A 16163-nucleotide genomic window follows, 5' to 3' on the forward strand; every position below is an offset into this window, starting at 1 on the left:
TTTAAATGGCAACTTATGATAGCATGTATGAATGGTTTTAAAGAGGAAATATGTGGCAAAGTGGTTTGATGTGTCAAAAAAAAAGAGAAGCTCTGCTGCCGGTAGTGTATGGTAATCAGATGTTTCTCTCTAGGGGCTTGTGTGATTTTCACCATAAATTGAGTGATGCTCATTTTGGCTGGGGGATTAAATAGAGACCATGAATCTACTACATCTGGGTCACCCATCCTATATCCAGGAAGTGGACAGAAATATTAATTTTTCAGTCTTTTCTGGTAATCCTGGTAGCTTCATTACCACCTTGTAGACTGATCTTTCCAGATCTCAGAAGTTCAGCAAGGCCTCGTCTGATCAGTACTGGAATAGGAGCCAATCAGGAAATCCAAGTTGCTGCTGCAAGTGTTGTTGGTGGGCCAGTAGGTGTTGATCTTCTCCCTGGACCACACTGTCCAATGTCCCAGCATTGTGATTAAGTAACACGTGGTGTAGGAGGTACAATCCTTCAGAAGAGATGTTTAACTGAGGTCCAGATTACTTGGTCTCTAAAGTTTCAATTAAAAAAAAGACTTTCCTGGCTTTCCTAGCTAAAAACCTTCTCTGGGCTTGGACAATCTAGTTTTTATAAAGTTCCTCCTTAATTTCTCACTTGTTCTACCTGAGCTGCTGTACAATGGGTCCACTGGTACATAATGGTACCCAAGTGAGCACTGCACTTCAGCAGTGGATGAATCAGGTCTCCTTCCACTACTATTTCAGTGTAAAGTGTTACAGTATATCAATCCAAAAAAACTGTTGCTGAATTATAAAAGAAATCATGAAGCTTACTCCCTATTATAGTTGAGCAACTGGAGTTTTGTGTCAGTGCTTTCTGAATAACATATCTTGTTTCTTTGAGCACAATTAGTTACATAGCATTGGGGTTTATTGAACCCCGAGGATTTACTGATCTTGAGTGATTCTAGTGCCTGAAACATTCCTGTGACAATAATGTTTAATAAAGAATTTTCCTTCCATGTCCGAGACATGTTGACTTCTTCCTTAGTGAAAAAAATGCAACCATTGTACATTCTGCACGTTTAAGAACATTCCAGAAGATTTGCATATAATCAGGACTGTGAAATGTTAAAAATCAAATGATAAACCTGTTTTATTTCATTAATCTATTTTCGTTCTTTGCTCTCTATTATGAATACATTTACTTTATATGCACCTTATCTCCAGATAAAGACAAAAACATTTTAGAGTCAAAGCCGGAATATCTTGATGAAATTAGTCAATATTTATAAATACTTGGATGAGTAATACTGTATCATGCTCATCTAAGGGTTTTTGACTGTGGGTGTCTCAGTTAAAGCCTATATGCAAACAGTTTCCTTTTGGATAGTCAATCCTTCTCCCAATCAAAGGCTTACATTGCGGTAAGTTATTCTTATTTTTGTGGTACAATTTCTGGAGAGAATACTTTAAGCAAGACACACTGACGCTTTGATGTTTACAGTTATGGTTACAATTAGCAGAGGAAGCTTACTCCTGTGCTTAATTTGCATGCATAGTTTTGAAGAGGAAATCTCTCTTTGCTTCACTGATGTCACTTAGGTAAGAATAAGGTAAATGTAGAACTCATTAGAAAATTGGAAATGCAACATCAGTTTGAAGAAAACAATCAAGAAACTAATGTCTACAACACCCATTAATGCACACCATCCAAGAAGATGAATATTTAAAGACAAAAGCAAAACACTGGAATATATATGGCAACATACTAAAACATATTAAAAGGTGCAATAAAGTTGCTATTTACCACCACTTTTAATACACTGTATTAGGAACTGGCTTTGGGGGAGCTGGAACCTACAGTATCCCAGCAAGCAAAAGTAGGGTACACCCTGGACAGAACATCAGTCCATGCAGGGCAGACACAAACACTCTCACACCAAGACCAATCCCAGAAGCAATATTAATCTACCAGTATGGGTATTCTAAGAGAAGCCCAAACAAGAAAGTGGTTGAAACACACAGACTTTAGGTTTCTGTGCAACGTTCTCAAAGACTTGTGTCTGGTGACTTCCACCAGTGCTTATCAGTATAAACCTTCTTGTACTACAGGGGCCTCACTCCCAGGCCTCACTGTGTCAGAGTGGGCTTCAGTGAGGAAGAGGCTGTGACCCATCTACTGTGGTCCTGCCATTTTGCTAAGGCTTTCTGGGCCCGATTTCAGGACTGGTTACAGGCCCCTTCACCTCACTTTTCCCTGACTGCTCCCTTTATTGCAAATGACATCTCTCCTGTCAAACTACCCTCTGAAATGTTTTAACAGGATTTGGGCCATAGTGAATAGTGGAAAGGATGCTGTCTGGAGGGTGAGGAACATCCAGTCTAGTGAGCAGGTAGCCTATCCCTGTACATTATTATTATTACTATTACCTCAGAAATCGGTGGAGAGTAGGGAAGGGGGAAGCAGAAAATCTGTGGAAAAGAGAGGGCATAGGACTGTGCCTCAAAACCCTGTGATATCAAATGAAATGATAAAATTCTATATTTATTTAAGGACAAATGGCATTTTTCATGGGAAAAAACATTAATTTTCTAATCATCTTATCTACTACTGGGTCATAGGGAAGCTGGAGCCTATCCGAGCAAGCAATGAACACAAGCCTGGATACACCTTAGACAGGACTCCAGTCCATCTCAGGGCACACGCAGACAAACACTCACACCAGGGCCAATTTTCCCAGAAGCCAATTTACCTACCAGTATGTCGTGACTTTGGACTATGTTGGTAGGGAAAAAGAAGCACCTGAAGAAAACCCATAAGAACACAATGTGAACATACATGATCCATTCAGATAGCACCCCAGATACTGAACCCAGGGCCAGGGCCCCAGTGCTTTGAGACCTGGATGGAAGACCTCCTGGGAAAAAAGGTTGCTGTTGGAAGAGGTGTTAGTGGGGCCAGCAGGGGGTGTTCACCCTGCGGTCTTTGTGGGTCCTAATGCCCCAGTATAGTGACGGGGACTATACTGTAAGAAGGCGCGTACTTTGGATGAGACATAAAAACATAAGACTCTCCCTGGTCATTAAACATCCCAGGGGTTTTCTTGAAAAGAGTAGGGGTGTAACCCCAATTTCCCATTGGCCCCCTAACCAATCATGGCCTCCGAATAATCCCCAACTATGAGCTGGCTTCATCATTCTGTTCTCCTCCTCACTCATAGCTGATGTGTGGTAAATGTTCTGGCGCACTATGGCTGCCGTTACATCAGCCAGTTGGATGTTGCACATTGGTGGTGGTGGAGGAAAGTCCCCATTACCTATAAAGCACTTTGAATGGAGTGTCCAGAAAAAGCACTACATAAGTGTAAGCGATTATTATTATGATAATTTGCATGTTCAGAAAGCAAGTTGGTTACTTTTACAGTACCTTGTGGTGCTTGTAACCCTCGTGAATCCTTCAAGATAAAAGTCTTTACAGAGCTGTGAACATTCTTTTTAGACTTGTTTATAACTGTACAAACAGTAGGAAGGAAGGAGGAAATAAGCCGTGCTCTAATGAACAGCAGTGTGGGGAAACAGCGAACACATTTGCCCTCTTGTGGTAGAAAGTTGCTATTTCTTTTCACTGAATCATTCTGTTACATGTTGGGAAGAGAGAATATGCAAGCCCATTGTATGCTCAGTCATTTCTAACTATACATTTCATGGATTGAATACCATAATGTAACAAAGTGTTCAACAAACATTCATTATACATATTTACTAATAAGGGAAAGAACAAATTGCTATTACGGTTACTGCTCTTTAGAATACTGAAACAAAGATCTCTGATCATAACTCACATTTGAGTTGCAATATTAAAAATTCATTATATTCATAATTGTTTGTCCAACGCACTCAATGTGCTACACTATCACTGAAATGTACAGTAATAGATTTAAAATATGAGAAAAAATAGTAAGATTAAATAATTTATTAAAAGCTGCAATGGCAACACAGGTCTTTAAGCAAAGTTTGAAGCGGATGGCATTTGCTGAGTTTCTGATGTACTAGGCCAGCAAGTTCAACAGATACAGTGTGTTGCTACACACACACTCAATCAAACAAGTTTAACCTGCCTAATGGCCACCTCTTGTCTGCTGGCTTACATTCTAACTGCTTTCAGCTGTGAACACTGACCTTGTGTTTTTAGGCAGTAAACTTAGAAAGAGATATCTAAGGGAAAGAAACAATTCCAATTAAGAGAAGTATAGCAGATGGAACAAACATGCAGAAATTATGAAAATGTTTTTTATTAAGATGAATATAAGTGTGATAAAATTTTGAACTACTCAATCCACGAATTACCACAGTAAATCCTCAGGATAGCATGGTTAGACTGGTAGTTTATACACAGAAGATCCTGAAACAGACTTGTAATCATTGAATAGAAACACCAACACACAAACACACTAACACAGCCACACACTAAAACAAACACAAATACACACTAACATACACAGGGACAATGTAGTGACACCAATCATCCCCAGCCAGCATCTGTTTAGCAGGTGGAAGAAAACCAGAGCACCAGCTGAAAAGACATGCTTACACTAGAAGAACATGCTGACTCCACACAGACAGGTCTGGACTTAAACTATAGACCAAAAAAACAGCAGCACTAGCCACCTGGCTGTTTGCACACTTGCTGAGAAATGAATTGATTTTAAATTAGATTTCACTTGCAATGTCATATACAGTAGTTGCAATTATAAGTGCTTATTACTGTACCTTACATTTTTCATTGAGCAAGGTTCTGTTTCTACTTTCTTCATAAATAAAGAAATGTTAGAGACTAATAAAAGAAAAACTAATGTTGAGAACAGGAGATTGAAAATAACATGTGCAAATTACCCAATAATAATAGAAGGTGTGTCAGTTCTAATTAACATAGTTATTCTCCAGCATAAAGGTTTTTATTAATATCTGTAGAAATCACTTGTTTTTCCCCACTGCTGTTAAAAAGGTGAGCTGAGCGGAGAAGGTGTAGACAGGATTTGAGATCTATCTTTTCACTCTCTCACCTCCTTTGAATACCTTTACTCTTAAACGTTTTGTCCCTCTCTGTTGTTGATTTTACTTGTTTATTGTTCTCCTAAGTCCTGTCCTGTCTTTTTATCTGAGAGATCTGAACTAATGACAACACTAAAAATTATGACCTGTCTAGAATTAATGCTTGGTGATTTTAATATTCATTTTCTAGGTATAGTGATAAAAAGGGTGTTTATTAGTATAGGGAATATTTATCAGTGAAATCAGTATATTGGTTGATGAATTATTATGTTTTAAACTGTGTTCTATAGCACATTGTAATTTATTCATTATCTCCTGGCACTGTAGAAGTTGTTTATGAATGTGTTATTCAATTCTGCTTTATCTACCATCAGATATGCACTTTGCATTTTGCTTGGTACTGTAGTAATGATATTTATTTTAAAGAAGCTTCATTTATTAATTTAAGTGCATCTTTTTCACTGGAAATTTGGTCATTTCTATATTAAGCATTAGAGAGTGAGCCATATCTCTCTCTGAGATAGACTGAAGACTTGCATTTTGACCAAACGTTAAAGGTGATGAATTATTGACTATGGATTATGGATTATGCATTGAGAACTTGGAATGTCTCTGTTTTTAAATCACTTAGCTAAGGGTGATGTCAGTGGGATTAAAGTTCCTACCAAACTGTAGTTATGAGCTCCAGGATACTGTAACTGACACTGCCTTTAGATAAGGCCTAGTCCCAGATCATCCTTGTTTTCACGCACATCTTTCAAAAGATCTTGAAAAATAGTTCATGGGACCTGGTGGAGGTACTGTAAGTTGATTGATACACTGTAGCCTGAGCTATGGATGCTGCCCTCATTATTTTGTATACATAATCAGAGGCCTATACATAATATAAACTGTTGCTTCCTTTTCTTAAAAAAAAAACTTGAAATATGCCAGTACTATCAGTATTTGAGCAATCTGCATCACAGTGCTAACTAAAACCACAATTGTGGTTTGCTTGCTTGCATCTAGGAAATGTCTCACAAGAACTGAAATTGCAATGCATCAAAAAAGAACCAACTTCCCCACTATCTACATGTTTTATGGACAGCATTTGGAAATGAAGAATTTTAAAAATATACTATTGTACTGTATGCTTAAAAATTATTCCACTGTAGCAGTATTTATTAAATCGACAGTATCAATTGAACTGACAATAAAAAACTATGATAGAACTATATTAAAAACTTTAAACTGCTCAATTATTGGGAGAATAAACATGGTAATGGAAGAAATTAACACTCTCTTATATTATAAATAGAAGTGAGGAGATCCGACTGATTCAATCTCAACCTGATATTATTCTGATGAAACATAATCTAGTTGAAAGAAAATGTAGCAACTTGTGAGCTATTCAAAACCATCAGCATGGAGTTCTTATGTCCTTCTCATGTTTGTGTGTTTCCACTGGGCGCTCCCATTTCCTCCCACAGTCCGAAGGCATACTGGTAAGTCAATTGGCTTCGGAGGAAACTGTGTCTGCCTGTGTCCTCCAATGGACTGCTCTAGTCCAGTCCATTGGTCTGGTTGCAGCGCGGTGATGTCATCCCCTCCCTGCGCATAACAGGGACCTCAGCTTCCTGGGCTGAGGGAGGTCTCCTTCAGCTCAGCCAGCTGGTTCTCTGTTGTGTGATGTGGGAGACGCGGGTTCATGCCCAGGTGTTGCGGGGGGAACCGGCAGGGTGGAGCAGCGAGGGCATGAGCCTGAGCAGAACCACGAAGGTCACACTAGCATCCCATCTGGGGTGTATCCTGCCTTGAGCCTGTTGTTTGGCAGGATAGGCTCCAGTTCCCCTGGAATTTGAAGAAGTGGTTAGAAAATGGATGGATTGACTCTTGAGTGCATGCCTCTGATTCATTTCATATCAGCCTAATTTAGAGGTTACACATTTGTGCAATTAATAAATAATCTAACCGTCAATTCTTACTTCCTCAGATACTTTCACATGATGTGTGGTTAACTTCCAAAAGGAACTGAAAATACTCTTAGAAGTCATTTCTGGGTTCTTTTGCTTATCACTGAAATGAGACCTTCCAGTGCAGCTGTTCGAAAGAATCGTTTTTGTTGGTTTAATTGTATTTTTTAATGGCAAACACACAAACTGCTTCCTCAGGAGTCAGGCCATGTCTTTGCCCTGGCAGGCCCTGTTTTGTTGCACAGCTTGTCTCCTCTCTGTCATCTCCAGATACGTCTCGACATTTTCGTAATCGCTGTTGTCTGCACTTTGATCTGCAGGAACAATCTGATGCTGTGAAGTATAGAGTGACTGCAGAGATCACCACCCCTTCTAAAAGGTTATTCACACAGCCAAAGCAGAGAGTAAGCAAAGCTACCACTTTGTAGCCTGATTTTATCAGATCTCAGAAGCTCATCAAGGCTGGGCCTGTTCAGTATTGGGGCAGGACACCCCCAATAAAAACAGGCTGCTGCTGTAAGTAGTGTTGACTACTGGTCGGTGGAGCTCTCCTGTCTCAAAAGTTCTACACATATACAATCTTGACTACTTGGCCATTAAAGGTCTTATGACATGTTTAAAAAAAATTAGGATTGATAACCACTGTGTCCTAGTTAATTTCCAGTCGGCACTTATACTGTATAATCTGCTCTTCCTAAAATTCCCTTTTAGATTAATTGATCAAGTAAGTTCTAGTTCTAAATTGGATATCATAGTTCTCCATCTGATATCATGTTTAGTGGGTCTGCTGGTACATACAGTAAAAGCTACAGTACCTCACATTGGATGGGTATTATATATTAATTATTATTAATGGTCTGTTTCTACAACATTAACCCTCTATTGATGAGCACTGTAAATAACAATAATTTGAATTTTGCAGCCAGTTATCTGAAGTAAAGTATTATTGAAGAAGCTCTTCACATAAGGAAGAGCAGGCCTCCCTTCCTACAATTTTGCGAAGGAAGGGAGGCCTGCATTTTGAGTAAGATGTTTAACTGTACAAATCATAGTTTTCATAATGGTGTGAATCTGACACCCTGTGAGAAATTAATGGATCTCCAACACCAATGGACAGTTTTAATGGGAATAATCTGTTAACTTCCATGGTGCCATGCAAATATTGGTACCCAACAACAACAACAACAACAATAATAATAATGTGGTCAGTGCTTCTGAAGGTTTTCACTTGCTAAGGCAACTTTTCACTACTTTCAATTCATTATTCAGTTCAATAGATCATGTTTTTTTGCAACGTTCTCAGAACCTTGTTGTAATTGGACTTCCGTCACGGATGTCGGAAAGGACGAATCGTGGAATGACAGGAGAGCGAAAAGACCCTATGCGTACCGGCAAGATGGGGGTTAGCCGGGGCTCAGCTGTTCAGGGAATGCTGTATAGAAACCTATGCCCTCAGGTAGCGGACGTGGGGGGACCTGGAGCTAGGCAGGTCTCAGGACATCCGAACGTCAATGCTGAGCGATGGTGAATGAAAGACCCAGAAATATATAGCCCAGGGAAAGAGAGAGACCGGAAGGACAGCAAAGCAGGAAACTAGGGACAGGACAGAGTAGGAGCGCCCCCTGGCTGCAGAGGGTGTGACAACTTCCTCCTTTAACCACATAAATTGAAGAAAAGTGTGTTAAGATGAACATAGTAGTTAATAGTTCAGGTGGGTAGCTGCGTGAGCATGCATAGGCTACAAAGGAACAAGTAATAGGTTTATTCCATGCTGAAAAAAAGAAGAAAGAGAACACAACATTTAGGCCGTGGAGCCTTCTTCAGGTGTGAATCCATCAATACTATCATCCTTAAAACATAATATCATTAAAGATAATAATGTTCTCTGTTCGATTTTGTAATTAAGTCCTTTTATTATTAAAAAAACAAAAGTTATTGGTAAGCAAGAATAAATTTGAATTATTCAAATTATTCATAAAAACGGATGCTCTTTTATTGGAATATAACTACTACTACTCTATTCAACTTTAAGGAGATCAAAACTGTGGCCTGCTGTATTAATGGGATCTAGCATAAAGCTGTAGTTAATAGCTTTAATCCTAACATCTCATCTTCAATCACAGCACTGGAGATGCGGTTAGAAAACTCCAGTCCTGCTGGAAGACTGCTGCCTGCTGGTGAAATATGGTATTTTTCTCTTTCTGTCATTCAGTTTAGTTGTGAATACTTGGATTTTACATTTGTACTTCTTTGGTAATAGGAAGGAAATATTAAAACAATATGTATATATATATATTAATAATACATGATTCATTAAGGATGTCTATAGCTACAGTACTTCAGATTATTTATGTAGTAGAAATTAAAAATATAACTTTTTGATGTGATACGCTTATAAAAAAGTTTTGTTCTTGTTAGCATCTGAGCTGAAAAGCCATAAGAAAGGTATGATTAAAACAACATAAAAGCAGATGAGATATAATTTACAAAATGTAATTAAATCAATGAAAAATGGAAAGATTTAATGACAAAGGGAGTGTACCGACCTAGGGCTCCTGCAATAATAGGCAATGGCCATCTCCCTGCCACAGCTACTTGCAGTCACCTGAACACCGGCATTCCTGAACAAGGTCCATTTGGACTCAATGTCCCCGACCACCCCCGGGATAGAGGTGAACATGTTCTGAAGGTGGGAATTGAACTCATCCTACATGGTAGCATCAGCCGAACATTCCCAGGAAACAACCTCACTCTTTAATAATAATAATAATAATTGCTTACACTTATATAGCGCTTTTCTGGACACTCCACTCAAAGCGCTTTACAGGTAATGGGGACACTCCTCCACCACCACCAATGTGCAGCATCCACCTGGATGATGCGATGGCAGCCATAGTGCGCCAGAACGCTCACCACACATCAGCTATCAGTGGGGAGGAGAGCAGAGTAATGTAGCCAATTCATAGAGGGGGATTATTAGGAGGCCATGATTAGTAAGGGCCAATTGGAAATTTGGCCAGGACACCGGGGTTACACCCCTACTCTTTTCGAGAAGCGCCCTGGGATTTTTTATGACCACAGAGAGTCAGGACCTCGGTTTTACGTCTCATCCGAAGGACGGCGCCTGTTTACAGTATAGTGTCCCCGTCACTATACTGGGGCATTAGGACCCACATGGACCGCAGGGTGAGCGCCCCCTGCTGGCCCCACTAACACCTCTTCCAGCAGCAACCTTAGTTTTTCCCAGGCGGTCTCCCATCCAGGTACTGACCAGGCTCACACCTGCTTAGCTTCAGTGGGTTGCCAGTTGTGAGTTGCAGGGTGATATGGCTGCTTTAGGCCTCCTGGGTCTGTCCAACCAACTCCATATTCATCTGAGCCAGCCAGGTACTCATGAGTATCTCCACATCCACCCAGGGCTTTTTACACAAGGAATCTTTTTACACAAGGAATTTACACAAGAGCAGGGTTTGGTCCATCCAGAGCAGGAGAGAGAGCAAACCTGATCGAGAAATCTGGTTTCAGAGCTAATGTTGTGCGTGGAGGTAAGACCAATTATATCTAGCTGGTACTTTTCAACCTTCCACACCAGCTCAAGCTCCTTCCCTCAAGTGAAGTGATGTTCTGTGTGCTGGGATCGGGATTCCATTGTCAAGGTCTAGTCCTTTTAGATCTGTCCCACTCATGCCAGTTATCCGACTGGCATCGCAACTGACCCACAACCTTCGCCTTGGCTGGTAAACCATGTATCTGTACTATACAATTTCCTGGAACTGATGCAGCACCTCTCATCTCAAGGGATCTCTAAGCACTTTACATCTGTTAGAGTAGGAGGGTTCATCCACTACTGGGGTGTTAGCCCCATCTGTGTGACTTACAGCAGCCTCACTGCACAGCAGAGAAGACTCATACTTATTATCCATAAAACCCCCTGTTACTGCAACTTAGTAGTAGCTGAAAGGGTGAAGACTGGGTACAGGAGGAATGAAAAAGATACATACTGTATTAGGGAGAGAAGGTGCTTATGCATATCATTTAGACTATGAGGAATTTAACATGAGGAATGCCTTCAGGAATGATTATGATCTAGGGCAGCTCATGCCTATTGGGCTCTGTTGCTTTTATCTCTCCTGAACATTTGTTAATGAACATTTGTTGTAAACTCTACTCTATTTTACATATGTTAATATTGCTATTTTTTCACAATTCCAGTAAATAACAATTTCTGCACTATTTTATTCATGGACTGTTTAAAGTGTCCAGCCATGCAAAAATTGCAGATGGTGGTCCTTTTACTATGTTACTTGCTCTAGAGTCACAGAGACTCACAATGGGAAACAGTGCTTGCAGAACAGGTTTTCAGTGTATTTTTATTTATTTGTAATTCCTTATTTAATCCAGATCACATAGAAAATATGTATAAAAATAGGATGAAAACATTATTCTCCTTTCCTAATTTTAACATGTGCCATGAAGACCTGTCCCTGTGAGTGCAGCCTATTCATTCTATTTGTTTTAAAGAAATCAGAAAAGAGGAAGAGGTAAGATCCTATCAGTGTGTTATGCATGTAGTGCAGGAAATAACAGGTCATTTTTCAGATGGAAACAATTTGCTCTTGCAAAAATATACTGTACTAATTTCAGAGACTGAACAAACTTGAGAAGCACTCTTTAAGAGTCAGATCTTGCATTTTATTGATGGAAATTTTTCATGTGCTATAAAAATATTTGATAATATCATTTAGTAAATGCATGTGTTTAAAATCAGAATTAAAAACTATTTATTTTACATACCGAAAGATTTTAAGAATGCCTAGGAAATTGTCAATTAATGTAATGCACATTTAAATTGCTAAATAAATCAAGAAGTAGGTAAACATCTCAAATAGAGAACAGCAAGCAAGAGATAGAAGTGAGTTCTGGGTACAGATGAAGCCACACAGAATGCATGTCAGAATGATTGCAGTGTTAAACTAGCTGCGCTTTGCTGTGTTGTGATTCGGCTGTGTGATTCACTGACCAAAGACGATGGATAGGTGTCACCTGTGGTGTGTTAGATGTTAGTGTAAACATTAGTTTCCTTTTAGCTGTTGTAGTACCTTTCTAAATCCACTTAATATAAAATATTAATATGGAATTATGTAACTGAAGAGAAATTTTGGCTGAACATAATTTTCTGAATCAAATGTATCATATTAATGAATGACTATACAGTAAATAGAATATATTTATATAGCTAAATATAATGTAATAAGTTTTGATTTGCTTTAAATTAGTCATTTCTCATTATTACACCAGTTGTTTTAAGTCTGAAGTTTCTGCTTCAGCAAGAAGTAATAAAAATAACCCAAGAGTTAAAGGTGAAAATGCTTAACACAATTTCACACTCACCACCTTGGACCCCAGTCCTGGTGAAACATAACCATTAGACCGATATGGTAGATTTTCATTAAACATCTAAATGTTTTTTTTCCTAAATCTGAATCCAGGGACATTGCAGAGTCATTGCAGAAGAAGCCAGAACAGCTGGGATGTTTAGATGCTCTTCTCACAGATCCAGGGAATGGCTGATATGCACATCCTATCATTTATTTTCCTGTCTGTCAGCTCGCCACAGTCTTCCTCTCCAACATTGTTGGGCTCCCCAGCATTCCAGTACCTATATTCCAGAAAGAAAAAAAAACTTGTTTAATGGAGTTTTGCCCTTTTATCTGTAAGAATTTCACTTTTGCCTGCGAACACTCAAATGTTTATAATCTGTACAAGATTTGCCACGAGACTTTTCAGTTTCAGGATTAAAGTTAGGATTACCTGTAGTTTACTTAGTTCATTATACAGCACTTACACTAGCAATATTTCAATAGATCTTGTAATCAATCATACCCCAATCCCAGAAAAGCCAGTTCACAATTACTCTTTCAGTTGATAATGCCTACAGATTGGTCCAATGAGACTAAATTGTCAGTAGTCTAGACTATAATGGACAGCTCCTCATTTACCCAGGTAGTGAAAAGAGTAAGACATCTTGTAAATCTCGCAGTATGGATTGTCCAAGTGTTAATTTTAATAATGTTCTGAAACCATGTCCATACTAGTTGTTGTTGCCAAAGTTTGGACAACAGAAACAGTTGACAGAAAATGTTTCAATAAAATTAATCAAACGTTTTTATATCAAATTTATCAACATTTAAAATTAAAAATGACAGAAAACTGTGGGAAGTATCCAGAAGAAATTATGAAATTCTGCAGGACCAGAGGTGAAAGTTACTCAGATAGGGGTTCCTTATTTGTTGACGAAGGGGGTCTGTTAATTTCACAAGACTGTGACAGAAAAGGCAATGTCTGTACTTACTTGTCACTCATGTCCACTGGTGTTCTATCCACCCATTTCCATCTCCCTTCAGAGTCAAGGTCATTCAGCCCCACCCAGTAGCCAGAAGAGATTTTGCTGCTCAGAATTTTCTGGGGAACAATGATGAAAGAACTGAAAAATTAACTCAATCTCAGGTCATTCACGATACTGAATACTGTATTTGTAGAAATTAAAACTGTACCTCTATTTATTTTGACGAGGAGTTACAATCAAACATTAAATGAAGATGTGGGAGAAGTATTCAAAATCTTGATGATTCTTGTTATGTTCTTGACTGAGAATTTGGATTTTCTCACAATTTCTAATAGTTTATATTTTGTGTCATGTTGTTTTCCAGAAATGGCCATAGACTTTTTGGAAAATGAGTTTTGTACATCCTTTTCTCTAAACAATATTCTACTGTATATTAACACAATATATGCTATTAAAGCTTTTGTCTAAAACATCTGAAATAATAATAAATAAAATGGTTATTTATTTTTCCAAGCAAACTCCCATAGTATCTATTTGAAAAAATCACAGGTTCTCCCCAACACTCTCTCACATTTTGCTTAGCTAGAGCTAAGATGCTCTCATTTAAAAAGAAATGGAGATTTACAGTAAATTCCCTTGCACCCTGGATCTCAGTCTCACCAGCTCGTCTACATTGTTGATAATGGCAAGGCTAGAGGCCTGGTTGACACAGTACTGTTGGGCTCTATGCCAGTCTCTTGATTCTTTTGAAAAATAGTAACAACTTCCACTGAACAGGATCCAGTCACAGGGGCACACTTTTGTACAACCTACAATTAAAGGTGAAAATTCAAAGAAAAGAAGTGAGGTTTGTTCTTATTGACATTGAAAATTCACAGTAAAATGTAGTTTATGCCTTCTTCATTAAAGTAAGTAATCTTCATTAGGTTTGTTTTTTTCCCAAGAATGACTCCACATGAAAGAGAAAAGCAAGGGAAACAAAAGAATTAAAGAACCATGGTGGCAGTAATGATGAAAAGTGAGAAGCCAAATAATTGGGATTTCAGCTGTCATTTCACATTAGATGGACAACTTCAGTAAGACTTCATAGGAAAAATATATCTTCAGCATGTTGTTACTATAATTGATTAATTATTTGACTCTCATTTCTGGCTGCAGCAAAATGGCATGGTCTTTCCAAAACATGTGGGGTTTTATGTGCTGATCACCCTGTGCAGGGTGGGAGACATCATGTGCTCTCAATCCTTCCTTGTGCTTCTGGGATAGGTTGCAGTGCAGCTGTTACACTCACCCAGATCAGTGGCTTTCTAATCATCAATGGATTATTTCTCCCTTTCTCCCTGGCAAACTATACAAGCTCTTGTCTCCAGCATTGGCTGACATGACACAAACCAGCAAAAGTAATTTGCATTATTACTGCATTATTGTTTTCGTGACTGGCTTGACAGTTTATAGTGTCCTATTTTGGTTTTTAAATTTTTCTTCATTGTTGTGTAAAATGTTCCACACTGGAAATACAGAATATATAAATTAACAACAATAATAAATTACTTTTTCATGATTTAACCAGAGATTTTCTTTTACCTGTCAGGAATATAAGAAAAAACCCTTACACAAGCCATTCACCTAAGGATTTTACAGCAACTTGAACACTTCTGGAGACACAGGTAAAACAGTACATACTGTACAGTACCTAGAGGCTGAGAATTCTCATTTTGATCAGTTTAAAATGGCAAGGTAGGTGTCTATGGTAAGAAGATTCTGTCCAGCTGAATGCATTTTAAACTTTTATCCTGATCAAGATTGAAAACACTGACCTTGGGCTTGGAGCTGGGAAGACAAACTGTTCAAGCTGGATGACACCTGAGACTCTAAAAAAAAACAAAACACAAGAAAATTCTTATTTTTCTCTTTACAGGGTCCATGATCAAAACAATAAAAGAGATAGTATTTGCACTGTCAGACAAATTTTATATAAAGAAGAAAGTTGACTTTATTGGAACTGGATTGTAAAGGTAAAGGTGGTCAACCTGAGCACTATTCGAGACTGAAAATAAAATTACAGGAAAGACAGAAATGGATATTCTGAGCAGCTTGGATGAATAAAGCGAAAAGAGTGTTTTTTCAACCTTGAAGTCCAAGAACATGGAAACAGAACACTGACCGTGTGTTAGGAAACGAGAATCCCAATTTGTCAAAGCAGAGGAGATCTGAGTATCTGAAATGATGCAAGGAGAGCACTTTGGTGATGTTTGCAGCATTGTCACAATGGTTATACACTAGTATTCCGATGTTTTACCTTTTACCTTTTACCTTGGGTACATTCTGCAATGTACCACATGCTTGTGTTTAAGATGAATTCCAAACCTTGACCTTTCAATTTAAGTTTTAAATGAGTTACAAAATGACTTAACACAATGGGTTACCTGTCACATGAGGATTTTACAGCATATTGAAAACTTCTTGGAATTGCAGGTAAAACTGTACATTCCTAGAAGCTGAGCAGCCTCTTTTTGACCAGTTTAAAACAGTAAGGGCAGATGTCCATGATACAAAGATTCTGTCCAGCTGAGTGTTTTTTACTGTCTGTACTGTATCATTTATCCTGATCAGGATTCAAAGCACTGACCTTGGGCTTGGAGCTGGGAATCAAATTTCTTCAGGTTGGATGACATCTGAGACACTAAAAAACAAACAAGCAGCACATCCATGTTATCTAGTGCACAGTCCAAGGCAAGAAAAGAAGCAGTATTTCCATTGCTAGCCTTGTTTAAAGAAGAAAGCTGACTTTATGATTTTGCCATTGCACTGTAAGGTGT

General features: G+C 38.5%; 1 protein-coding gene across 1 annotated transcript in view; it reads right to left on the reverse strand.

The window, feature by feature from the left end:
- Positions 1 to 11668: 11668 nt before the first annotated feature.
- Positions 11669 to 16163, reverse strand: part of LOC148650168 (uncharacterized) — a 33546-nt gene continuing 29051 nt past the window's right edge. The window contains exons 29-34 of the mRNA XM_088603712.1: positions 15974 to 16027; positions 15509 to 15562; positions 15162 to 15215; positions 14005 to 14153; positions 13351 to 13460; positions 11669 to 12657 (exon numbers count right to left, since the gene is read on the reverse strand). Coding sequence (XP_088459838.1) covers positions 12534 to 12657; positions 13351 to 13460; positions 14005 to 14153; positions 15162 to 15215; positions 15509 to 15562; positions 15974 to 16027 — 545 coding nt within the window. The 3' untranslated portion in view covers positions 11669 to 12533. The remainder of the gene's footprint in view (positions 12658 to 13350; positions 13461 to 14004; positions 14154 to 15161; positions 15216 to 15508; positions 15563 to 15973; positions 16028 to 16163) is intronic.

This window comes from Lepisosteus platostomus, chromosome 13 (assembly GCF_059453375.1).
Source record: "Lepisosteus platostomus isolate fLepPlt1 chromosome 13, fLepPlt1.hap1, whole genome shotgun sequence".
Classification (NCBI taxonomy): domain Eukaryota; kingdom Metazoa; phylum Chordata; class Actinopteri; order Semionotiformes; family Lepisosteidae; genus Lepisosteus; species Lepisosteus platostomus.